Source organism: Pseudorca crassidens, chromosome 11, assembly GCF_039906515.1.
Source record: "Pseudorca crassidens isolate mPseCra1 chromosome 11, mPseCra1.hap1, whole genome shotgun sequence".
Classification (NCBI taxonomy): Eukaryota; Metazoa; Chordata; class Mammalia; order Artiodactyla; family Delphinidae; genus Pseudorca; species Pseudorca crassidens.
In genome coordinates, this window is record NC_090306.1 from 14,658,368 (window position 1) to 14,685,679 (window position 27,312).

The 27,312-nt window shown below is 37.7% G+C and overlaps 1 protein-coding gene and 1 pseudogene across 1 annotated transcript in view; one reads left to right on the top strand and one right to left on the bottom strand.

The window, feature by feature from the left end:
• Window positions 1-13,610: 13,610 nt before the first annotated feature.
• On the top strand, window positions 13,611-14,018 carry LOC137202779 (ADP-sugar pyrophosphatase pseudogene; annotated as a pseudogene).
• A 1,395-nt stretch (window positions 14,019-15,413) lies between these two features.
• Window positions 15,414-27,312, bottom strand: part of PLCZ1 (phospholipase C zeta 1) — a 42,155-nt gene continuing 30,256 nt past the window's right edge. Inside the window, exons 9-13 of the mRNA XM_067698639.1 lie at window positions 25,933-26,049; window positions 24,671-24,843; window positions 21,388-21,520; window positions 16,271-16,420; window positions 15,414-15,499 (exon numbers count right to left, since the gene is read on the bottom strand). Of these exons, the coding sequence (XP_067554740.1) occupies window positions 15,414-15,499; window positions 16,271-16,420; window positions 21,388-21,520; window positions 24,671-24,843; window positions 25,933-26,049 (659 nt within the window). The remainder of the gene's footprint in view (window positions 15,500-16,270; window positions 16,421-21,387; window positions 21,521-24,670; window positions 24,844-25,932; window positions 26,050-27,312) is intronic.

Genomic DNA, 27,312 nt, shown 5'->3' on the forward strand with positions numbered 1-27,312 from the left:
TCCGCTAATTCAAAGATCTCAAACTCTGCAGCTCTCCCCTCTGATCAAAACCTATTCTCTGCACAACAAAAAGTTTTCTTACTTCTGAACCTACTTTCATATTCATCATGACCAGAGTAAACAATCCTGCAGATTTCCACCTGCAAAGTAGGTATAACTCAAGGCACTATGCCACATTCTTTAAGAGAATCAAATTGTTTTTTAAAAATTTCTTCCAATTAAATTACTAAAACTCTTGCTTTACTCAGTGTTTTCCTGTATGTCGATAAAAAAGTAATTTAAGCTCTTTTTATATGGTTATCTGCATAACGATGTAAACATATAAAAGACTACACTTATTCATTGAAAATATTTCAGTGCCTGGTATGGGTTGATGTAGTCTCGTTTCAAACACATGATCATGTGAGTCAAGTAAGCCATAATGCTCTGGGCAATGGTTCTATGTTTCAGGTCCACTCACTCTCCCTTTTCTAACAGATAGTGATTCCACACCCTTCTTTCTGCTGAAACCTCATCACCCTCTACTGTAATCCTCACTCTCAGCTGATTACTTTGTTTCCTACTTCACTTGGAAACTGGAATCAGTCAAAAGAAAACCTCTACATATTCCACTAGCACATCTACCTGCCCAGCAGATTCCATGTTCCTCCTTCCTACTTACTATCGTGGAAAAATGACCAAGCTTCTACCCAAAACCAATCTCTCAACTTGTACATTTGATCCCAGCCCCTCTCACCTACTCACAAACATTACTGAAACTCTCCTCTATTCAAAAGCATCATTTCTTTATTCTCTACTGGATAATTCACTTCGGCACACAACCATGATGTTACATGGTTACATGATGGTACAACCATCATAAAAAACTTCTTGGCACCTCCATCTCCCTTCCAAATACTCATCCAATTGGCCTGATCTTCTTTATAGCAAAACTCTTCAAAATTGTTGTCTCTAATCTCTGCCTCCAGTTTCTCTCCTCTCATTTTCTCTCAGACCATTCCAAGCAGGTGTTTGTCCCAAACACTTCAACAAAACTGCTTTTGTCAAGGTCCCTTCTGACCTCCACATAGCTAAATCCAAAGGTCAATTTCCAGCCCTGATCTGGGCTTACCTATCAGCAGTATTTGACACAATCAATAACTCTCTTTCTCAACACTCTTCATTTGGCTTCCAGAACACAACACCCTTTTGTGCTTTCCTTCTATATAACATCAGTCCCTCCTTCTCAGTCTTCTGTGAAGGAGGATCCCCTTTTCCACAGTCTGCAGTGTTGGAGTGTCCAGGACTTACTCCTTGGTCCTCTTCTCCATCAGCTTTCACTCCTTAGTGACCTCATCTATTTTGATGGCTTTAAATATCATCTGTATGCTGAGTATTCCCAGTTTCCCAGTTTTATAACTTCAGCCCAAGGAGTGGCCAAAATAGTGGAGTAGGTAGACTGTGAACTCAACTCCTCTCACAGGCACACCAAAATTATAACCACATACAGAGCAACTATTCATGAGAACAATCTGAAGACTCGCAGAAAATATCTATAACTAGAGATATAAAGAAGGAATCACAATGAGATGAATAGGAGGAATGGACACACAGTATACTCAACACCCACACCCATGGGTAGGTGACCCACAAGTGGGAGGATAATCACAGTTGTAGACATTCCCTCCAAAGATCAAAGAGTCTGAGCCCCACATCAAGCTCCCCAGACCAGGGGCCCTGCACTGGGAAGATGAGTCCCCCAAAACATCTGACTTTGAAGGCCAGCAGGACTTGTATTCAGGAGAACTGAAGGGCTGTAGGAAAGAGACTTTGCTCTTAAAGGGCCCACACAAACTCTCACATGCCCTGAGGCCTAGAGCTGAAGCAGTGATTTGAAAGGATCCCAGGTCAGACCTACCAGTTGATCTTGGAGAGCCTCCTGGAAAGGCGAGCTATAACTGGAACTCATCCTGGGGACATAGATGCTGGTGGCAGCCTTTGAGAGTTTGTACTATCACAAGGACACTGGTGCTGGCAAGAGCCATTTTGGAGTACTTCCTCTAGCTTATTAGCACCAGGACCTGGGCCCACCCACCAGCAGCTGGCAGCCACTGCACTAGGCAGAGCTGGCACCAACCAGGCTGGGGGCCAGTCATGCCCACAAAAACTCTCACAGTAGGTGGCCCCACAACAACAGAAGGGCCCATTCAGCCCTCACAGGGGGCACTCCTAGAGTATATAGCTCTGGTGATAGAGGGGAGTGTGCTTCTGGACCCAATAGGATGTCTCCTACATAAGGCCACTTTTCCAAGACCAGGAAATATATCTGACTTACCGAATCTGTAGAAATAAAACAGAGAGTCAGACAAAGTGAGGTGGCAGAGGAATATTTTTGAAATGAGGGAACAAGATAAAACCTTAGAAGAAGAGCCAAGTGAAGTAGAGATAAGCAATCAACCCAATAAAGAGTTCAAGGTAATGATTATAAACAACTCAAGTGAAGAATGGATGAACACAGTAAGAATTTCAACAAAGAGTTAGAAAATGTAAAACACTAAACAGAACTGAAGAATACCATAATTGAAACAAAAAATACACTAGGAGGAATCAACAGTAGATTACATGATACACAGGCACGAATCAATGAACTGGAAGACAGAGTAGTGGAACTCAATCAATGTGGTACACACCACATTAACAAACTGAGGAATAAAAATCATATGATCATCTCAGTAGATGTGGAAAAAGCTTTTAACACAATTCAACGTCCATTTATGATAAAAAAACGTTCAACAAAGCGGGTATAGAGGAAACATACCTCAACATAATAAAGACCATATATGACAAGCCCACAGCCAACATTACAGTAAAAGCTGAAAGCATTTTTTCTAAGATCAGGAACAAGACAAGGATGCCCATTCTCACCATTTTATTCAACATAATATTGGAAGTCCTAGCCACAACTAATCAGAAAAGACAAAGAAATAAAAGGAATCCAAATTGGAAAGAAAGAAGTAAAACTGTGACTGTTTGCAGTTAAGATGATACTGTATATTGAAAATCCTAAAGATACCATCAAAAAACTATTAGAACTCATCAATGGATTCTCTAAAGTTGCAGGATACAAAATTAACATAGAGATCTGTTGCATTTCTATACACTAACAATGAACTATCAGAAAGAGAAATTAAGAAGACAATCCCATTTACAATTGCATCAAAATAATAAAATACCAAGGACTAAATCTTACCAAGGATGTAAAAGACCTGTACTCAGAAAACAATATGATATTGATGAAAGAAAGTGAAGATGACACAAACAAATGGAAAAATATATTGTGCTCATGGATTGGAAGATTTAATATTGTTAAAATAACCATATTACCCAAAGCAATCTACAGATTCAATGCAATTCCTATCAAAATACCAATGGCATTTTTCACAGAAGTAGAATAAATAATTTTAAAACTTGTTTGGAAACATAAAAGACCTTGAGTAGCCAAAATAATCTTGAGAAAAAAGAACAAAGCTGGAGGTATCGTGTTCTACAAAGCTACAGTAATCAAAATAGTATGGTAGTAGTGACTCAAAAAAACAAACCAAAAAAACCCCCACATCAATCAATGGAACAGAATAGAGAGCCCTGAAATGAACCCACACTTATACGGGCAATTAATCTACAATGAAGGAGGCAAGAACATACAATGGGGAAAAGACAGCCTCTTCAATAAGTGGTGTTGGGAAAACTGGATAGCCACATGCAAAAGAATCAAGCTGGACTACTTTCTCATACCATGTACAAGGATAAACTCAAAATGGATTAAAGACTTAGTATAAGACCTAAAACCATAAATATCCTAGAAGAAAACATAGGTAGTATGCTCTTTGACATTGGTCTTAGGCTCACTGTTTTGAATCTGTCTCCTGAGGCAAAGGAAACAAAAGCAAAAGTAAACAAATGGGACTACATCAAATTAAAAAGTTTTTCACAGTGAAGGAACTATAAACAGAACAAAAAGGCCACCTACTGAATGGGAGAAGATATTTGCAAATGATATATCTGATAAGGGGTTAAAATCCAAAATATACAAAGAACACATACAACTCAACATCATAAAAACAAACAACCCATTTAAAAAATGGTCAGAAGAACTTTTTTAAAGACGTTTTTCCCAAGAAGACATAGAGATAGGCAAAAGACACATGAAAAGATGCTCAACATCACTAATCATCAGGGAAATTCAAATTAAAACCACAAAGGGGTATCACCTCACACGTGTCAGAATAGTTGCTATCAAAAAGACAACAAATAACAAGTGTGGGCAAGGATGTGGAAAAAGGGAACCTTCATAGACTGTTGGTGGGAATGTAAATTGGTGCAGTCACTATGGAAAACAGTATGGAGGTTCCTCAAAAAATTAAAAATAGAACTACACAATCCATCAATTCCACGTCTGGGTATTTTCCAGAGAAAACAAAAACACTAATTAGAAAAGATATATGCACCCCTATGTTTATTTCAGCATTATTTACAATAATCAAGATACGGAAATAACCTAGGTGCCCAATCAGAGAATGAATAAAGAAGATGTGGTGTATACCTACAACGGAATATGACTCAGTCTAGAAAAATAATGAAATCTTGCCATTTGCAACAACATGGATGGACCTGGAGGGTATTATACTAAGTAAAATAAGTCAGACAGAGAAAGACAAATACCATACCGTGTGATTTTCACTTACATGTGGAATCTAACAAAGAAAATGAACAAACAAACGTAACAAAACAGAATAAACTCATAAAAACAGAGCAAATAGGCAGTTACCAGAGGGGAGGAAGTTGTGGGAAGAATGAAAGAGGTGAGGGAGATTAAAAGGTACAAACTTCCAGTCACACGATAGATGAGTCACGGGTATGAAATGTACAGCATGAGGAATATAGCCAATTATAATACCTCTGTATAGTGACAGATGATAACTAAACATATCATGGGGATCGTTCTGTAATGTACAGAAGTATCGATCGAATCACTATGTTGTGCACCTGGAACTAATGTAGAGATCTAGGTCAATTACACCTCAACTTGAAAAAAGTATGTAGACACTAAAAGGAAATACATCAAAATGTTAACAGTGGTTATCTCTGTGGGTTGGGGATTACGGGTGATTGTTAATTTTCATACTTCTATGTACTTCTAGTTGTCCACAATAACATGTTTTGCTTGTAAAATTAGAAAGAAAACAATATCATTAAAATAAATATCATTTAAAAATAATAACTCCAGCCCAGAACCCCTCCCAAATTCTAGAGTTCCATATCCGACTACCTACACAGCATCCCCCTCGAATATCTATTATCTCAAACTCAGTATGTTTAAAACTAGACTCCTGATCAGTTTTAAATAGCAAAAATCTTGAAGTCATCCTTGATACCCACTTCCTTGCTCATTCTCTGAGTATAATTCAGTCCATAAGAAACTCCTGTAGCTCTGCCTTCAAAACTTTTCCCAAATCCAACCACTTACCACTCTCCATCTGCTTCCTCTCTGGTTCAAGGTACTCCTATTAAATTTGTCCCAAATTACTACAATTACCTTCTCCTTGTTTCTGTTTACCCTGCCCTCCATACTGTCTATTCTCAACACAGAAATTGGAGTGATCTTGTCTCTCTTCTGCTCAAAACACTGCAGGGGCTTCTACTCCCAGAGTAAAAGCGCAAACTTTTAAAATAACCTAAAAAGCCCGATGTGATCTGGCCTCCCAACAGCTACCTCTCTGATTTTAACTCCCATTATATCCTCCTATACTCAAAACACTCAAGAAACAGTGGCCTCCTTTCCATTCCCTGAACATTCATTCCAGGCATGCTTCTTCCCTGAAATCTTTATCAGACAGCTCCTTCTTTCCAAAATGTGCTTTTGTCCCGTATATCCACTTGCCTATTCTCTCACCTCTTTCAAGTCTCGGTCAAATGTTTCCATCTCTGACAGGCCTGCCTGGACCACTCTGTGTCATATTGTAGCCTGCCCTGTCCCCAGACACATGCCAGATCCTTCCCACTCTGCTCTACTTTTTTTCTTATATACTTATCACCTTTGAACATTCTATATGGTTTACTGATTTATTTTGCTTATTATTTATGTTTAGTATTCTTTCACTAAAACACAAGGCTCTAAGGAAGTTTCGTTCACTGACAGTACAGCATTGGATCCAGGCAAGAGGAGTCCTTGCCCTGGTGCCCTCTCCTTGGAGAATCCTACTTCCTCCAGCTGTGACTCAGCCACACCCAAAAGCCTCATTCTAGACCACATTCTAGGTACACATGACCCCTGAATTCCCAGCCTGAACAGCGTTTGCAGGCCTTCTAAGGGTTTGCTGACCTGAAGTCAGACACCACCACCAGGGAGAACAATGCCTAGGCTCCAGTGGTGGCCGAGGGCAGGCTGCTTGCAGTGTATATGCATGCAGCTCGAATGTGTCAGCTGGGACGTCCACAAGCGTGCAGGAGGCCACTGACAGTGCAGGAAGGGCCCAGGGGTGGGAAGAGAAAGCAGGGCATATAGAGCGCTCCAGGAGAGGAGACAGCCCTCTTTAGGTCACCATAATCCAACGTGGATCTCCAAGACATCCAAGAACTCAATTAAAAGCTGTCCTTCCAGGTGTTTATGAAGGAGAACAAATCATATTGTATTTAATGGCTTCTTAGCTTTATTTATAACTTTTAAATTTAGGCAGATGGTATGTAGGTGTTATGGATTGAACTGTGTCCTCCAAATTTATAAGTCCTAACCACCTGTAACCTCAAAATGTGACTTTATTTGGAAATAGGGTCACTGTAGATGTAGTTAGTTAAGATGAGGTCATACTAGAGTAGAGTGGGCTCCTAATCCAATATGACTCGTGTCCTTATGAAAGGAGGAAATTTGGACACAGACTCGAACCTAGAGGGAACACCATATGAAAACATGACATAGAGATTGAAGTGACACATCTATAAGCCAAGGAACACCAGCAAACCACCCAAAGCTAGGAGAGATGAATGGAACAGATGGTCAGAAGGAACTAACCCCTTAATTTCAGACTTTCAGCCTCCAGAACTGTGAGACAACAAAATTTCTGTTGTTTAAGTCACCCAGTTTGTGGTACTTTGTTTCGGTAGCCCTACCAAACGAATTTAACACTGAATCTTCACTTGTTTTGTTGTTCCAGCCCTGCCAAATATCTGGTATGTAGTAGATGCTCAATAAGTCTTTATAAATTAATACCTGAACAAATGATTGAATGACACACCGGTGAACAAAAACAAGGCTCCTAGTCTTAACTCTCATTCATATCATGTCTTACAGCTCTTTTCGCCTTTTTACATCTATACTTTAGTTGCTTTTTATAAGAAGTCTAATAAGATGGGGAAAAGGGAGATTATTACAGTTTTACAGAGTAGTAACATTCAAATGTCTCCTAGCAGCATAAACTTTCCACTCAGGTGAGTTCTTGAATGGAATGTATACACACACATCCGGGGAGGAGGGGAGATTTTTAAGTTAAGCAGATGTGAGAGACTGGAAGCATTGGACAGTTGGTCACCCCATCAATCCCTGCCCCTCCATTCTCATCTTCAAAATCCCTGAGAAACTTCCACAGAAAATTAAGACATCTCAAAAATCACAGGCTAAAAGAAACTGAGGATCACAGATATGATGTGGCTACTGCTATCAAACAATTAAGGGGGTGTGGTGACAGACTCATTTCTAGCAAATATGGTTGAAGGTCAGGACTTGATTCCCAGAGGAAATGGATTATTGAAGAGCTACCACTATTGGCACATTATCAAGGCCCACAGTGAAGATTTAATAGCACATGGGAGAAATTCTAGTGATTAAAGCAACTGCCCAGCAACTTTAACTCTCATATTGTAACACATGTCACAAAAAAGATATATTTTATTTCTTAGCATAGGATCCTATATGCTGTCAATATATTTTAGAAAAACCAATTAAACCTAACTAATGCTTTTTCTTCTAAAAAAATGTTGGGGCAAGCACAGCATTAACACAGAAGTTTCAGCAGACCAAGAGACACTGCTTAGACCTTAGGCTTTGGTAAGAATGGGCCAGGTGGATTTATTAACCCTGGTTATAATGACTTAGATTGCACCAACTGACTGCTTTTTATCATTAAAGGGATGTAACATTAAACCTTAGGCATTAATGAGTACAGACCTCGTAAGGTTTAGTCCTTAGAACAAATTAGACTATAAGAAAAAGATAACCCTTTTAAAATTTTCTTAAATAACCTTTTTAGGCATTAGGTGATAAAAAAAAATCGGCTGCTTTTTTTAATGGATTTCTCAGCTACATCTCAAAACAACTAGGCCAGAAATCTGGAACAGTGGCTGAATTCAAAGTGTGCTACAAGCTCTAGTAAAGTTAAAGCTTAAACTTCTTAACTCTAGAGACATGTATGCTTGCCTACTATCAACTTTCTCAAACTGTGTGCAAGTGTGTGTGTGTGTGTGTGTGTGTGTGTGTGTGTGTGTGTGTGTTATTTTGAAGTGACCTTAGGGTTAACAGCAGTGGAGGAAACCAGACCAAACTTGAATTCGTGTGTCATGTCCACAGCCTTCAGTTACAGAAACAACACAGTCTCAAGGAGGCTCTGCATTTGAAAATTGAAGAAACTAATTATTAGAGTTTGGAGGTTTGAACCATACCCCCACTCATAGAAGGGATGTGGATTTTATTAATATTTAAATCAAAAAGAATGGGGATTCTTTTTATAAAGAGAATATGCCCTCTTCCTAGGCTGAGGTCAAAATATAACTGACTGAGATTATTAAATGCCCCAAAACTGGGAAAGCAATTTAAAGGTCTGTGCCCATCAGCCTCTGGCTCTGAAATTCTGATTTACCCCAGGAATCAAGAAAGAACTGGAATTTCTTACCATCAGAACAAAAGCAGTAGAAGAAGGAAAATAAAATAAAAGACGTCAAACAGAGTAGTAATGAGAATGATATTTCCTTGAAAGAAATGTTGGGATCTTACAACATAAGCTGGGCAGATATGAAGGGGAAATGAGATGTTAAGAGCCAGGAGAAAGAACTACAAAGTTAAAAAGGTGATGGACTTAAATCCAGTTTCTCTTGAAAAAGGTAACAGAAAAGGGCAATACATTTCAGTTGTTACTAGTTCAGAAGGGAGGACGGTACCTAAAAAAATCAATCAGATAAAAAGAGTAAAGGCCTTGGAGAGCAGGTATAATGACATCCTGGAGAGAACTAAAATTAGAAAAATTCTAAAAGATCCCTCATAAAGCAGCAGCATTTTGTAAGAACAACTGGGAAACCATCCCTTAGAAACTGACAGAGTGATTAAGTGATTAAGAAAATCTGGTCATATTTGAGAGGGAAACCCAGGAAAACAGGTGTAAAAGACTCCAAGAATTATTATGTAACTTTCAAAGGAACAGAAGTATGGCCAAGGGGGTCTAGGGAAACATATTTGGAAAATCTCTGGAACTGGTACTCTAAGGGAAAATGAAACAAAGAGAGGACTTACTGAAGGGAAATCAGACAGGATGGTTACAGGTCAATACTTGGTATGGAGCAAACGTTGGTCTGAAAGGAATATTATCTTTGAGGTGGGACTAACCTACACGAGAGGATCAAGATGGTCAAGGCTTGTTTGAACAAGGGATGTGGAACAAACATAGAATTCACCGACTTCATCTTTCTCAAGACAAAACTTTGAGAGTAGAAAGAAAAACAAATGCCTGGGCCAGAGAGCAAAGGGAAAGGCAAAGTAAAAAAGGCACTCAGGTCCAGGAAACAATGTTATCCTCTGTGAGCTACGGAAGTAAAGAGACCAAAAGATGAAGCTGAATAAAAAGTCAGAAATACAGCTCAAATGACCTGAAAAGAATATGGAAACAATAAGAGGGAAAAAAATACCAAAGCCTAACTTCATGTCATCAGAAAAAAAGACTAACTGAAGAAAATACTATTCAAGACTTGGGAAGTTTTAAAAGTGAGATATGAAAGTGTTTTGAAGATCAGATGGCAAAAATATTAATTATCGCTAGACTCTAACTGTTCACATATGTCAACTGCAACTTCAGGTAAGGAATATGTTGCCAGTGATCCTTCAAGTAAAACAAATGAAGTGATGGGGGCAAAAAATATTCCCTAGGACACAGGTGTCAACTGGAAGAGCTCTCACTGATCAAGGCTGGACCAAGTTGGGAAAGGAGCATCAGATTATAATTCAAAGTATAAAATAGTTATCCATAAACCCATACTGATATAAATGACTGATTAAATAAATAAATGGGGGGGGTGAGGTTTGAATCTACCACGTAGAAGAATTCCAAACAATTTATATAGACGCTCTGCCTTCTAGAAGGTAAAACGTAACTACCAACTCTTTAAGTGTGGGCTGCACACAGTGACTCTTCCTCCCAAAGAGTATGGCATGAAAAGCAGGGAAAACAGAACTTTACAGAGGAGAAACTTCACAAACTCTACTTCAATCAGGTAATAAACGTCCATATCAACAGTGAAAAGTCATGTTGACAGAATGCACCTTTGATAAGATTTATGAAAGTGGCACTTTACCTCTGAGGTCTTCCTTCCAAAAACTTGTAGCCTTGGTCTAATCATGAGAAAAGTATTATTCAAACCCAACTGACAGACATTCTACCAAATACATGACTAGTAGTTCTCAAAACCATCAAGTTCATCACAAACAAAGAATGTGTGAGAAACTGTCACAACCTAGAGCAGCCTCGGGAAATATGACTAGTAAGTGTAATGTGAATCGTAGATGGGACCCAGGAACAGAAAAGTGACATTAGGTAAAAGGTAAGGAAATGTGAATAAAGTAGGGACTTCAGTTAATAATAATGTAGCAATATTGGTTCATTCATTGTAATAAAAGTATTATACTAGTTGAATATGTTAATAATATTGGTGGAAAATGACATCAGCAAAAATGATGGAGTAGGAAACTCCAAAGGTCGATCCCTCCACAAAAAACAGCAAATAAACTGGTAAACACTATAATTCAACATTTAAGTCTAATATCCATTTGAGCTAATTTTTGTATATTGTGTAACTTAATCAACTTTTTTTTTCCTGATTGCCTTGGGTCAATAACTGTGTTTCTGTCATTTACTATAGACCTTAGGCAACTCAATGTTTCTGAGCCTGTTACATTAACAATAAAATGTAAGATTGCTGCAAGGATTTAGGGTATTTTCTATTTGTTTATTTATTTATTTAGGCTCTGCCATGCAGCTTGCTGGATCTTAGCTCCTCGACCCGGTCGGGCCCTCAGCAGTGAAAGTGGGGAGTCCTAACCACTGGACTTCCAGGGAATTCCCTAATTTCTGTTTAATATCAGGCACATGTTAGGCACTGCTAACATGGCAGAGATGGAACTCTCATGTTAGAAAAGGGACTGTTGTGGGAGAAGAATAGGAATAGTGACTGAAAGTGTGAAAGTTAAATTGTATACAGATGGGAATTAAAGAGGGCACCAGTCCCTGAAAATGTGTAGGTTTTTAAGGAATTTAACATCAACTCCCACCACTACCACCATCACCACCACGTGCTCAGCTGGTGTGTAAGAATGCAAGACACGGAGAAGACCAATCTCTCATAAGCTCAAATTCCACTTTAATCTACCCCTTGGATGTTTTAAATGAAAATTTCTAGTGGCTGGTAAAAAAAGCTTAACTCTGAATACTACAGAGGGCTCAAACTTCATGGCCTAAGAATCCAGAATGCATCATAAGAATGTTTTCTTTGCTGGTACAAATATTTCCAGAGGGTTATTACTTTGAAAGAAATGTAATTCAACAAAGGCTTATGCACTATCCAAAGATATGGACTTTTAATAACTCCTGAAAAACGGAATCCAGGTCATATATTCTCCCAATAAAATGTTCATTGTTCAAGCCCATAAGGGCTTCACTAAATGTAAGCGATTCCATTTTCTGGATCCTAATCCACAACATGAGCTTTTTGCCATTGTGGCTCCCAAATAACCCCTGAAATTTGCATAAAGGTTTTGAGTGGAACCCCTCGAGGCACTATCTAGGGTGCATGTGTCTGCATCCCTCAAAAACACCATACACGCCCCCCTACCCAAAATTAAAATAAATACCTCCTTTATATAGCTACAGGGAGTTTCTCCACTCTTCTTTCCAAAAATAGGGCAACTTTATGTCTCAGCAATCAGCATCAGTGGCCTCCCGTGGTCACCATCCCCCAAACAAAAGTCAGGGTAAGTCTAGATTGTACTCTGCATGTTTTCTATTTGAGGCTCTAAACAACCAGAAGCAGAAAAAAAGTAAAGGTCAAAATTAACAACATAACAAAACTTTACTGTCACTAATCACTACAAGGTAATGAGAGTAACAAAAGGAAGAGTCCAGGTTTATGTTAATGCCTTCCAGCCAAAGACCACCAGAAATACACACAGTAGGTCAATTCTTCATTGCAATGAGGGAGACACACAAATGAAGAACCATCGGGTGTCTCAGTGAAGGGGTGTTGGAAAGGACTTACTGTTGGATTCAGGCTTGTGTCAGATGATTTGGGAGAGGGTTCAAGGAAGTAGGTGAAAAATCCGACAGTCATTCATGTTTCCTGGGGACTGTTTGGCACTTTTGTGTTTGGACGATATTCACGCTTTTGTCAGATGCTCTGTCATGATTACAGACTGGTTCTGTTTTTCTCCTTATCCCTTGTGGTCACAGAGTGGCCTTGTCGGGTGCTGATGTGAAACTGTTCAGGTTTGGCAGACGAACACCATGGCCTGACTGTGAGTGTCAGGCCAGCTCTTAGCAACACCAAGGCCTCCCTGAGAGCACAAAGTCACCTCCTAGCTCTCACTTTAATCAGTTGTATGGAAACATAAACCAAGGAATGTAACCTAATCTAGGAGATCATGGATGGCTTCCCTGAGGAACTGACATTGTTGAAAGATCTTCTGTTACCACAGCCCAGGGGTTCATTTTAGCTGTCTCTTATGTTTTCTTCTGCTCCTCAACACTATTATTTTTCTACAAGTGAATTAAGAATATTTAAAAAAAGATAGATTTTGTCTTCACAGTTAGCTGATTTTGAGTGGTACCTGAAGAAAAATGAGAAAAGGAAATACAACCTTTTTCCTTCCTTATTTCAAATCTTATTAGTATAAATGAGAAATAAGTTTTTCCTGCTGCAAGAATTAATGAACTCTTTTGCAAAATTCCTGTGATAAAAGTCTTTAAACCTCATGAAATTCCAGATCTTCAAAAGGCTTTAGGGGTTTAGAGAAGGTTAAATCCTTGGGTTAATGGGTTGAACATCCCACCTGCTATTAGGTTGAACATAGATATTATAAATAAAATCCTTCTGAAATGGGTCACACTTAAAAAAAAAAACAACTTATAGGGATCCTACTGATCTAACAAGAACTTGGGAAACTGGGAAGCGTCCAACCATGTAAAGACAGTCGGCTGATGGGGTGGTGGTTACCTCAGTGCTGCAAACAACCCTTCGTTTACCAATGTATCGTTGTGGTGAAGCAGTTCTAACCACCAATGGCGGGCTGCTGCCTTGAATTCCCCGTGGGTCTCATCGATGACCACCAATGGCGGGCTGCTGCCTTGAATTCCCCGTGGGTCTCATCGATGACAACAAAAGCCCAGAAGGAGCTGCTCTTTGGGAGCTTGAGGAAGAAACTGGCTATAAGGGTGATGCTGCTGAATGTTCTCCACCTGTACGTATGGATCCAGGTTTGTCAAACTGTACCACACACACCGTGACAGTAACTATCAATGGAGATGATGCTGGACACGTAGGCCTAAGCCAAAGCCAGGAGATGGGGATTTTGCAGAAGTAACTTCCTTACCAAAGAATGACCTGCTGAAGAGACGTGATGCTCTGGTAGCTGGTGAACATCTGACAGTGGACACCAGAGTCTATTCCTACCCTCTGGCACTGAAACATGCAAACACGAAGCCATCTGAAGGGCCCTTCCTGAAGTTTTAAGGGCAAAAGACAGTGGCCACGTTTTTGTAAACAGAACCACCAGGCCTCCTTCACTAAGAGTTTGTATTCAGCTTAGTTTTAATGTAGATTTGAAATTAGCTTTTTCATAAAATAAAAGCAATATAAGTAAATTAATAAGTAAAGATCCTCCTGTAATCTGGCAAAATAGAAGCAGGCCTCTGAGAACTGGCTGTGTGTCCCTCCCGGGGAGACTGTGCCCTAATCTTAAATCCAGAGAGCCCGTGAGTGAGGATCTGAATGACTATGCCCTGAGTAATCTGGGACATCTGACTCCTTATGGGTTGGATATTTGAATTCCCAGTGGCATTTTTATTTTAAATATTTAGTTCTGAGGCTAAACCATGATAATAGAAAAACATAGTAGATGTGATTTTTTTGTATATTTTTTCGGCCATCAACTGATAATACATTAGTAAACATCTCAAACAAAGAAGCATTTTTGTTATTTTAGTTATAAATTCAGATTTAATTTCAACAAATACCTATGAGGGCCCCCTAATTTGTCAAAAATTGTACTGGTGATTTCATCTCACTACCATGCAACAATGTGGTAGAACAAGTATTAGTATGCCTGGTTTTTTGAAAAACAGTTAATAATGAACCATATTCTTCTACATATGACATTTAGTAAAGCAAAGTCCTGCTGATGGTGAGAAGCCCAGCATATGAAACAGCACAGGAATCTCATCTCTGACCAAGAGGCAACCTTCAATGTGCATTTAGTGCAGATTCAGAAACACGGAAAATTCATTCAGAGATCCAAGCATGTAAGTCCCCATAGTAGATCTTTTTTGTAGATACGGAGTCTGGAGGCAGTTTGAATGCAAATCAAAATCATATGCACTCATAAGAATGTCTGTATAATTACAGGGTACCCAATCCAGTGCACAGCATCTGAGAACTAGTCTGAGAATGCAGGGGCTAATTGCTCGCCAGGATTCAAAAGGGCGCCAAGCACCTGGGAATCTAATTCCTTCCTACTACAATATGCAGTAGTGGGTGTCTAGAAATTAAAACACTCCTAGATTTCATATTTCTTTTATACTGCCAAATACTTGCCAACCTGTCTTATACAATCAGACATATTTTAGCATCTTGTAAATTCTACTAATTAAACATGATACAAGCAAGTTGAAAGAGCAGCCTCAGCAACAGAGGGGCAGGAGAAATTGGCTGACGAGAATGCCATACTGTCAGGACCCTCTGAAGTTTCTGTTTTGTTTCCACTGTTCTATTTTGCATATTTAAAAGTGCACTGGCTCAATATCTCAAAATAATTATTTTGCTTCATGTTAGAAAAAAAGGGGAAAGATATGGACACCCATTCTGGCTGTTTTATTGCGATGTACAGCTAACACCGTGTCCGGCACCATTAGTTGCTATCTGACATACCAAACATAGATAAACAGGGAAGCAGGCTCAAGACTCTCACCCATTTTGGAAAACAGAGGAACACGACGGTAACCTGCAAAAAGAATCACATTTGATGAGAACAATAAAAATAAATTCATCAACAGTGGCCCCAGTAGTGCTCCTGAGAAATAATACAGTAAGCACATATAAAAGCTAGGACTAAGTAGTTATATTACATCTCATATATTAATTTTCCCCCAAAGTAAAATATTTGACGTTTCTATCCCGACTTCCTACTAAACACCACACAGCTCACACTTCTCCTCCCTCAAAGTGCAGCGTCTCCAAAATTAGCCACCACCCTTCTGCTTCAGAAAGACTGTTTCCTAGGTATATCTCAGATGGTGGTAGAAAAGTAAAAATAAGGATAGAATTGGGAGCACAGTGTAAGTCACCCCTGAAAGGTAACTGCAAGGCAGCCCTGGAAAGACTCAAGAAAAGAGAGCCTTGTGCTCCCAGTATCTCCTCAGGTGGGAAGAAGGACTCACTGCTTCTCCCTTCCGTGCAGTTCCCATCCTTCATTCCTTCACGGTAGTCATGCCTACTCTTAACTGAAACAACAGAGCTATGTCCATGTAGAGAAATTCTCATACAAGCCAAGTTTGTCTAATTAGTCTTCCTAGAAATCCCACTCCCCAACCCCACCTTCTGTATCAGAACACATTTCTGTAATTCCACTGGGAGAAAATATGTGTCAATACATAAATTTTCCTTTACATCTGACTGTCATGGAGAGAGCTATTTGGTATATAAAAGCGTGTCTTTGGTAAACTCCAATTATATATAAACATTAGCACAATCATCTTACTTTTAGGAATATTACCTTTGTTCATGCATAGAACTGGTAGAGTATATTGCCCAAGAAATTCATTTCCCGCTATTAAACCTTGATTTTCAACAACAAAACGTATCAATGCCAATTCTGGCACCTGAATAATAAATGTGAATGTTTCATTCCATCTTGGACTAAAAGCTGAAATATAAAGAAAGAGACACAACCAAAAAAAATCAAACACCATCCCTAGAGAAAAATGCATAATATCTGTTCTCTAAAATTCTTATTTTCAACACTTTTAATAGTAATAATAAAAGCTTGGGGTTTAAAGCACTTAAATTTTTAATGCACCCAATGACAAAGGAATAATAATGACAATAATAACACTTACTAGGTGTCTACAATTTCTGGGCAATATTCTAAAAACTTTAAGCAGGTAATCTCATTTAATCCTCACAAAAACCCTATCAGGGTTATTTCTATGCACATTTACAGATGAGAAAACTGAGCCACAAAGATGTTACATAACCTCCGAAGGCTTTCACATAAATAGCCATTAAGTGCTCGGGCAGGAAGTCAAACAAATGGAGTCTGATTTCAGAATGGAAACGTTTCACTATTATACAATATGACTGTTGTGTTCCAGCATTTTATTAACAAAGACACTGAGACATGAGGAAGTTAAATAACATCATTTTTCTATATCAGGTCCTATCATAAGAAGAGCTCTATAGACAGTTGTTGGAATGAGAGCTCACTAATGTCTGCTCTCAAGTCAGCTCCTGATCCTTCTTTTGACTAACTGCTCATTTTAAAATTCAAGTCAAGGAGGAGCTTCAAGATGGCAGAAGAGTAAGACTAGAGATCACCTTCCTCCCCACAAATATATCAGAAATACATCTACATGTGGAAACAACCCATACAGAACACCTACTGAACGCTGGCAGAAGAACTCAGACCTCCCAAAAGGGAACAGACACCCTCAGGCAACCTACATGTAAAGGCAGGGCCAAATCCAAAGCTGAACCCCAGGAGCTGTGAGAACAAAGAAGAGAAAGGGAAATCTCTCCCAGCAGCCTCAGGAGCAGCGGATTAAAGCTCCACAATCAATTTGATGTACCTGCATCTGTGGAATACATGAATAGACAACGAATCATCCCAAATTGAGGAGATGGACTTTGGGAGCAATGACATATATTTTTTTTTCTTTTTCTCTGTTTGTGAGTGTGTATGTGTATGCGTCTGTGTGTGACTTTGTCTGTATAGCTTTGCTTTTACCATTTGTCCTAGGGTTCTGTCTGCCCTTTTTCTTTTTTTCTTTTTTTTTTTTTTAGTATAGTTTTTAGCACTTGTTATCACTGGGGGATTTGTTTTTTGGTTTGGTGGCTCTCTTTTTTCTTTCTTTCTTTCTTTTTTTAATTACTTTTTAAATTTTTTTAATAATTATTTTTTATTGTAATAACCTTATTTTATTTTATTTTATTTTTCTTTCTTTCTTTCTTTCTTTTTCCCTTTTATTCTGAGCCGTGTGGTGGACAGGTCAGTGCTCTGGCAGGGTGTCAGGGCTGTGCCTCTGAGGTGTGAGAGCCAGGGTCAGGACATTGTCCACCAGAGACCTCCCAGCGCCACATAATATTAAGCGGCAAAAATCTCCCAGGGATCTCCATCTCAAAGTCAAGACTCAGCTGAATGTGGATTTCTAACCTCTAGAACTGTGAGAAAATAAATTCCTATGTTTTAAGCCAACCAGTCTGTTTTTGTTGCTGCTGAAGCAGCCTGAACTAAGACACTGGGTAAGCATGAGTTAGAACTAAATTTGTGGTATCTTTGTATGGGTTGTTTGATCTAACCCAACCTGTCTGATATAATCTCCCCATAAACATGAACTACTTCTATTTAATTTCAACTCATTGAGCTTCATCAAAACAAGATGATGAGGACACGGAGAGGGTGAAGGGTAAGCTGGGACGAAGTGAGAGAGAGGCATGGACATATATACACTACCAAATGTAAAGTAGATAGCTAGTGGGAAGGCACATAGCACAGGGAGATCAGCTCGGTGCTTTGTGACCACCTAGAGGGGCGGGATAGGGAGGGTGGGAGGGAGGGAGACCCAAGAGGTAAGAGATATGGGGATATATGTATACATACAGCTGATTCACTTTGTTATAAAGCAGAAACTAACACACCATTGTAAAGCAATTATACTCCAATAAAGATGTTAAAAAAAAATACAAAGTCGATGAGTAATTTATGTCCTTAGCAAAACAGATTATCCCAAACACTCTCTTGCCAAACAAGAAATCCAAATTGTATCACAATGTGACCCAAATCAGATAAAAATTAAGCATAATTGAATGGAATCAAGAAATTCACATCCAGATCAAATATACACTCTTATTTAATAAAAACTCAAAAGTTCAGAGAAAAATAATGTATTACTTTTCATTGTACAAAGGCAATGCTACACCTACTACTTCAGTAGATCTGTCCTTTGAGTTACATTTCAAGAAGTATTGAAGCATTTATGACTAATTATACCATATCTATGTTTTCTATGGTGCATCTGTAGTCACAAGTGCACATTTACTAGGAAGCAATCCAGAATGCAGTCTATGCCTGTAAAAATATTAAACAAATTGACTCACACTGAAATAATAACCATCCTACCTTGCCCTAAGAAAAGAAATAATTCAACGGAGTATAGTTGCAGGTTTAAGAGTCAGTTCTTTATAGACACTGAAAAATGTCTCCCCGAAATTCTTATACTAATTTATTCTTCCTCCTCCAACCCTCCTTCACCATACTCTCTTTCACTCTTTCATACACACACACACACACACACAATCATATATAGACATATATGAAAGTCCTTTTAGTGTCAAAATAAAATAAATAAATAAATAATAAACCAGAATATCACATTTGCTTAGTTACAAATAGAGTTAAAAATCACTTCCCCACCTTACCCAAATGTGATCGTTTTCCTCCCAGACTCTCATGTCTTTCATTACCCTACGATTACCCTAGTAGCTACGTGATCTCAGAATCCCTCCTGTCCAGTTATCTACACCCTTAGTCTTGTTAGTCTTCCTCACATGCATCCTCCATTCCTTTTCTGATGCCACAGCCCTTGTTTAGGACCTAACTTCTACATGCTCTAACCATGAGATCACATCTAACTCTATTCTGTATTTCTCATCTCTCTCTCATACACTTCGTCCTCTCTACTCTGCAGAAATGATCTCTGGAACGCTCAACTCTCTTAGTGTTTTGTATCCCTGTTTAAAAGTTTTAATTTTATTCAGAAAAGAAAGTTTCTACTACCTTATCATGGCTTTCACTATTTTCCATGACCATACCCAATGTAAATTTCTCATTTTATCTCACACTAATCTTTAAGTACATTGCATTTGAACTTCTTTACTCTTCCCTAACATGTTTGAATTTTGTTTTCTCCATGTTTTAGCACTCATATTATTACTTTTGCCTTAAATTTCCTTATCCTTGGGAATTCCCTGGCCACCCAATGATTAGGATTTGGCTCTTTCACTGCCATGGCCCAGGTTCAATCCCTGATCAGGGAACTAAGATCATGCAAGCCTCTCAGCATGGCCAAAAAAAAAAAAAAAAAAAGAAAAGAAAAAGAAAAAAGTTCCCTTATCCTCAATCTCTATAAAAATTCTACTCATTCGCCAAGAACCATCTCAAAATTTGTCCCTTCCATACAATTCTCTGCACTTTCTTTAAAGCACTAATGACTTTTTCATAACAGTTTTACTTATATTTAATTCCACACTGAACTGTAAACTATCTACAATAGAATTAGTTGGGACATACATAAGAATGCAGTTAATAAACAGAGATTTGAAGTTTTTTTGATACTTAGAACCAGGCTTTTAATATAATGGGCCCAGTAATGTCTGATGAACCAAACTGAATTTCTGTAGGGATATTCTCATAAAACCCAGGGATGCAATCGAATTTCTAACGGGAGCTAGAATCACAGTATTATATAAGGGGTGCATTGAATAAATAAATGTTCTGTGTATTTTGTCATGAAGATTCAAGTAAGGGGATGGAGAAAACAAGGGATAGGTTACTAGAAGCTTCCTGATAGCAGTTACCATTTCTTGACACTGCCATTTCAACTCTAAGGGATGCCAAATAAGGCAGGAAGTCATCACTAATATCCCTTCCCACTGATAACACAGGATGAGGTAGCAAAACTTCCCAAACCTTTTTTCATGCCTTTTGCACTAGGGGCCATGCTGGAGGAATATTCTGGATTTGGGAGGAGTTGAACATTGGACATTTGTGGGGAGGGTATTATCACCAAAGAAGAAGAAGTCTACTGAGACTGCACCTGCTTCTCTCTCTGTGCCATTTAGCCTGGAGCATATTTCCAGACTCTGAAATGAAGTCCACTATATTTTGGGAATATCCACTCATAGAAGATTCTAGACTCAAAGGATCAGTTGCAAGCTCTCTTCCCAGGTGATTCTAAGAGTCAACCCCAAGAATCTATACTTTTCTAATTTCTTTCATGATTTCAACTTCAGAGAAGAAATAACAATGTCAGTACTGTATTACCTAAACTATCATGGGATGCTGGAACACTGAAAATCCTACCAAAGTCATTTCTTCCATTCCTACATTTCTCTTCTGGCAAAAATGACTGAATTTTTTATCCAAATACTGTACGAGTAAGTTTCTATGGCATCCTTAGCCTGAGTCAGAAGCCACAGACCTCTGATCTAAAATAATTCAAGTAGTGAAGTAAAACTATGTAACATGCGGTATCAGAGAAATCATAAGTTCTTTATTTTACACAGAGGCTAGAAGCTAAGTAGATTTGCAGCTATCAAAATGTCACTCTTAATTCAGTCATACAAGGAAACATAAAAAGGAAGTAAAAATGGAAAAACCACTGATTTTTCAGGTCAGATACATTTTTGTATCTGTAATCTGAAAATACATCTCGCCAACATTAAGTCATTGTCAAATTGTTTTTGCTGCATATAACACTTTGGTCATCTTGAACATAATGCAAAACCTTTTCCTTATGAATAATAAAAATGTATCAAAACTCTATCAATATATAATTTTTAAGCTTTTCAACAAGAAGTCTAATAAATGTTCGATAAAATATATTAGGAGCTCACCATTTTTTTTAATTACACGACTCTGCTGTTTCATTTGATCATTTGGAACTCCCAAAATTTCTATAATCACTAATGTGTCAGCTTTGTTAGATGATGAATGACAACTGGGAGGCAACTGGATCCCACTGATGAGCTGCACAAAAATAAGGGAATTCAAGAATTGAGCAGAATGTCAAACTGCACCACTGCTTAATTTCAAAATAAAATAGGTTTTCCAAAAATCATGATTGACTAAGTCATTTCCCACCAAAAAAACAAACAAACAAACAAAGTAGAAAATAGTGCCAATTATTAATTTTAACTCTTTTATCCTCAAATATCAATAGATGAACACCAGGAACATGTCTAAATTATTCCATTTTACCAATATGTGATTATAATAGAATCCACATTCTCCAAGATTGATGGTCCAACAAATATTTTTATTTTAAAAGCATTGTTATGATTCCCTTCTACTGTAATTCAGGCTGAGTCGCTCCAAAAACATGAACTCTTTTCAAATTCATATTGTATATATACAACAAAAATATGGTAAAATATAAATACAACTTCTGAAATATAAGAAAAAACACCACATAATTTCCTATGATAGCATTCTCTGACAGTATAATTTATATGTTTGGATAATTTATCATGAAATTTTACCTAACCCATCACTTTCCATATTATCATAAGTAACCTGAGTTTGACAAAATCAATTATTTCATATATATATTAGGGACCGGATAGCAGAAAATGCTTAACAAAGTAACTAATAATAGTTTTATTTAGTCTTCTATTAGTCAAGCTAATTGTTGAAGCACAGATTTGTTTTACTTTAAGGAACAAAGTCCGAATTAAAAAAAAAAAAACAGTATTTGAAGTATACTAGTTCATAGAGTGTACTAATGTAAAAAATTGAGACATGATTTCAATTTCTGAAGATTATAATAAAGAGGAACAAGTAAATAATTGTTGTGAAAATAGAAGGAAAAGAAAAGAAAAAAGTCCCAGTGTGTAATTTTTTCCTTCCTACATCCACAAATTATGGCATCAGCTAGAAACCAGAGTAACTGTGCAAATATTTAACAACCAGTATGGAACGGGCATTGATCAATAAGCATAATTAGATATCAAGGTAACTTGAAAGAACACTGACTGTGAAAAACTAGCACACTGATAGCAGAGCCTATCAGCTGAATATAGGCCCTCCAGGTAATAAACCCTTATCAGTATGGAGAAGGTGCACACTGAAATAGAATTTAGAGATTTATTGTTCAAATAATTTGTACACTCTGATTCACAAAGCCCTTCCATGGGCCTCTGCAGAGGATGGATGTCAAACAGAAAACCCTTAGTGGTCAACCAGATAGTTCTGTTTTCATCTATTGGTCTTATACACGAGATTTTAAACTTAGAAAATGATACCTTAGTTTTTATAAGCTTGAAAATAACTGATTTAATCCAAAGTTCTCTGTTTACAGTTGACAAAGAGTAAACCAGAAATGTTAAATGGCTTCATCAAGGACATAAGAAAGCTAATGGCAAAACTAGGCCTTTTTATTCCCAAATCATACTCTCCACCATTTGTGCAAGTCATAATGTAATCACAAAGCTCCTAGAACAATCAGAACAAGAGGGGAGACACACATGGCTGTGGCAGCAGCTTCCCAGGAAAATCATCAACCCTGCCTCCTTCACACCATGTCACTTACACCCCTACATGAGACCTCTCAGAATACAAACAGGCGGCATTTGTAAACATCTATGCATACCAGCTATCCTCCATCTTCACTTTCTCAATAAAAGAGCACATATATTCTCTTTAGTATTCTCAACTTGAAAAAGAAATCATTCATTCAATTAACCTACATGTATTGAGCATATACTTTGTGTCAGTTACTGTGGATAAGGGTTGAACAAAACACAGTCCTTATCCTTAAAGGACCCTCAGACAAGTGGGGGGAGAAAGACAAGTATAACAAGTAGATAATTATAATTTACAGTGTGGTAAGTGCCGTAATGTATGCATGTATAGGGTGTTATGGAAAAACAGAAGAAAACTTCAAAAGAAGCACAGGGAAAAGCTTCCAAAAAGAAGTGACACTTAAAGTATTGAAAAATGATTCAGAATGCAATAGGCAGATGAAGGATGGAAGAGTAGTCCAATCAAAGGAAATAGCATATGCAACACATAGAAGAGTCATTATGGACAAAAAAGAAGGCTTCCATACAGTTTCGGAATGGGTTGAAAGGCTGGAAGAAGTGAGAGATGAGGCTAGAGGAGTAGGACAAAGCCAGACTAAGAAAACGATCAGGAGACACAAATAAATATTAAGTAGGCATGATAAGATTAGCACTGAAGCAAAATCTCTCTGGTTGACTTGTGGAAGATGGACCAGGACAACTGAGACAAGGCTCCCTGAAAACCCCTTAGGAAGCCAAAGGAATGGAGGTGATGACAGGTAACAGATTCCTAAAAAAAAAAAAGACAGTAACAAATGACATCAGATCAAGGGGATGGATAAGGAAGACATTTAAAGTGAGATCTACAGAACTTAGAAATGGATTGGACATGGGAAGTGAAGGAGATGTGGAAGACAAGAATAGCTCCACTTTTCTTGCCTGAATTAATTGAGTCAAGGAATTTGACTCAGTTCACTGAGACTTAAATAAACTAGAAGTAGATTTGACGAGGAAGGGATGTTCAGGCTTTAATATTTTAAGTTTGACAGAATATTGGTAAGGAGGCTAAGTAGGCTATTAAAAATAAGCCTTTATAGTCCAAAAATGAGGTCAGATTTGAGCATTGTTTGGGGTTGAAACAGTGAATGTGTATAATGTGAATGTGTATAAAAGAATACAAGGAGGATGTTTAGTTTGAGATAAGGATTAAGAAATTCTTTCTCACCCACAAATGAAAGTGAGAAAGAATCGCTTGCATATAGATTAAAAAGGAAAGAAGAAATCCACAGAAGCACATCAATGAGATTTGTGTGGATTAGGAAGGGGTCTGAAAAAGTGGCTGAAACACCCCATCTTCTCACTAGAACAACAACTAGAACAACTAGACTAGTTCCTCTAAATTAGAACTATGCAATTTTTTCATTCATGCAAAAAGGCAACAGAAAGACATTTTTCAGATATGGAAGGATGCTGAAATACCACCCACCTACATTACCTGAAAAGATTAACAGAAATTTAAAAGGCATTAAAGAAAATCAATAGAACTAAAAATATTAATGCATACTATCTAGCTTATATCATAACCAATACAGGTAAAAGAAAAAGTAATGAATCTTACCCTTATCATAAGTATGACTGGATTACTGTCCATTAGTGCTTTATTTGGATTAAACTTTGTTTTACTATCTCTTAGGAAATGTGGTTTCAAAATATATCCAGAACCACCATTATCCAAAAATTTCCCATTTTGAAGATCCATAGGCAGACCAGGGGTCTGGAAATTTAAGGCCACTGTGAGGGAAAAAGAGTATTTTGACATTGTCAGGAAACAGAGGGTATATCTAAAGAAACGCAACTAAACAGTTTACTGAAACCTAATCATGGATTATATATCTTTGAACATTTTAAGAGCAAGCATTTGCCAAATAAGTCATGATTTTTAAACCTTTCCTTTTGCCATGTCTTTGTTAACATATGAAGGTGAGTTTCAAAATTTAAGCTGCAAATTATTTTACAGCTTTGAGTTAAAAAATCAAAATGGCATACAGCATAGATTATAGAATAGCAATGTACATGTCAGAAAACATTCAGGAAATATGAGAGTAAAGAAAATCAGTCATTAAATGCTGGAAGGGAAGACACCAACTGTATCATAAACTTTCAGGTCTAAAGAGGTACTGTAATCACTTGAGGAGAAAGCGAGGAACAGGCAGAGCAGTAATTGTCGTTAAAATACAGAAACAACTCCGTATAGGCTGGTAAACAGCCACTATATGCAGTACCACCATCTACCCCCCACTGCCCTCCCCAGCATCCTGATCCCGCCCCCTCCCTCTCTGAAAACCTATGAGCCTTGTCACAATCGAGCAGCAGAAGGGTTAACACCTGGCACTTTCTGACTGGTTAGTCCCACTGGTACACCAGTTGATCAATTTGGAATAAGGAGAGTCAGTCAAGGACAAATAACAAAGCTATGCAGTCTTACTTTTCAATACTATGAATGCAGAAGTGATTAAAGTACAAAAAGCAGAGGCCACTCGATTTGAAGAGGCCCTTAGCAAATCTTTCAAGCAAAGGACTCTATCTTCACTGTTCTCTTACATCTCTTTTTTGGTTTCTTTTTCCCATTCCTACAATTCCCATGCAAACTCCTCATGAATTTAACCTCCATGCTTCTACCCTCACCTAGATTTACCCTTTTCAACCTATTTAGGATTAACTTCAACTCTTGAAGCCATTGATTCATCATTGCTTGACTCCAAAACACCCAGGCTCGAAAATTCTTCAAAGGAAGCTCTTTTCATGAATCTTTTATTAATTCACAAAATGAATTTATTTTATCTTATTTTTGCAAAAAACTCAATATCCTATGTAACATACCCATTTGACAACCTACATTCCAAAATTCTTGAGGATTAAAATTAGAAGAGTCTGCTCTTGTTGCTTTGGGATATATTCTGGTAATGAACTTCGTGGTGTGAAGAATAAATTCATCGGCTAAAAAAAAGAAATTTATTAAAACATTTCAAAGATTTCAAATAAACTACTATGTCTATATATTTATTTAATTCTACAACAGTTTCAATAATGTTGATGTCTATTGTCCTGGCAGAAATATTTGCAATTCATGAAAATCAAAATAAATTCATGCCTTTGTTTGGCAGAGTAATTCACTGTTATTGAAAAGTTAATAATAATTTTTATTAAACAATTTTATGTAATTATTCACTCAAAGAAAGAAACAATTGGATAATATATTTCTTTTTGTTCACATCCAAATTAATTTCACTTCGACATAGAGTATATAAAATTCCAAAATAAAATGCATCCATTTTTGAAAACAAAAGTATCTTTACCCATTTTGGTTTTTTTCACTTTGGTTTTCACATTAGGAAAGAATTGCACGGAAGTCATATAAAACTATGTGATGTCATCCAAGTTAATCAAGTTGAATATTTAACAGATCCTCAGGGCTGAAAGGGACCTTAAAGTTACTCAACTCAGCTTCCAGCTGACCTTCTAACCACCATAGTATCTTTCCCCAAAATTCATTCAATTTCTGTTTGCATCCCTCCATTGAAAGAGAACTTGCAGGACTTCCCTGGTGGCACAGTGGTTAAGAACCCACCTGCCAATGCAGGGGACACTGGTTCGAGACTTGGTCCAGGAAGATCACACATGCCGTGGAGCACCTAAGCCCGTGTGCCACAACTACTGAAGCCCACACTCCTAGAGCCCATGCTCCTCAGCAAGAAAAGCCACCGCAATGAGAAGCCCGCATACCACAAAGAAAAGTAGCCCATGCTCACTGCAACTAGAGAAAGCCAGCGTGCAGCAATAAAGTCCCAACACAGCCAAAAATAAATAAATAAATAAAGTTATTAAAAAATAAAACGTATTTGTTCTTCAAAAAAAAAAAGAGAGAGAGAACTTGCTATCTCCCAATACTTCTGATTATTTCAAATGTTTTCCTTACAAGGAAAGGAAGACAATGTCTATACTTGAAGCACACACACACACACACACACACACAGAGTCTGTTTCAGTTTCTATACATATTCTTTATGTTTCTACTTATATTTTTTACACATTTCTAGTAATTCTATTTAAATCACTTAAGATTCAAAACTAATTTACACCATATACCATTGGACACCCCTCAAATTTTTGAACATAGATTTTATGTTTCTCCAAGGTTTTTATTCTTTCACTAAGCAGATCCTTTTCCCACAACTATTTCTGCTAATATGGTGACCAGTC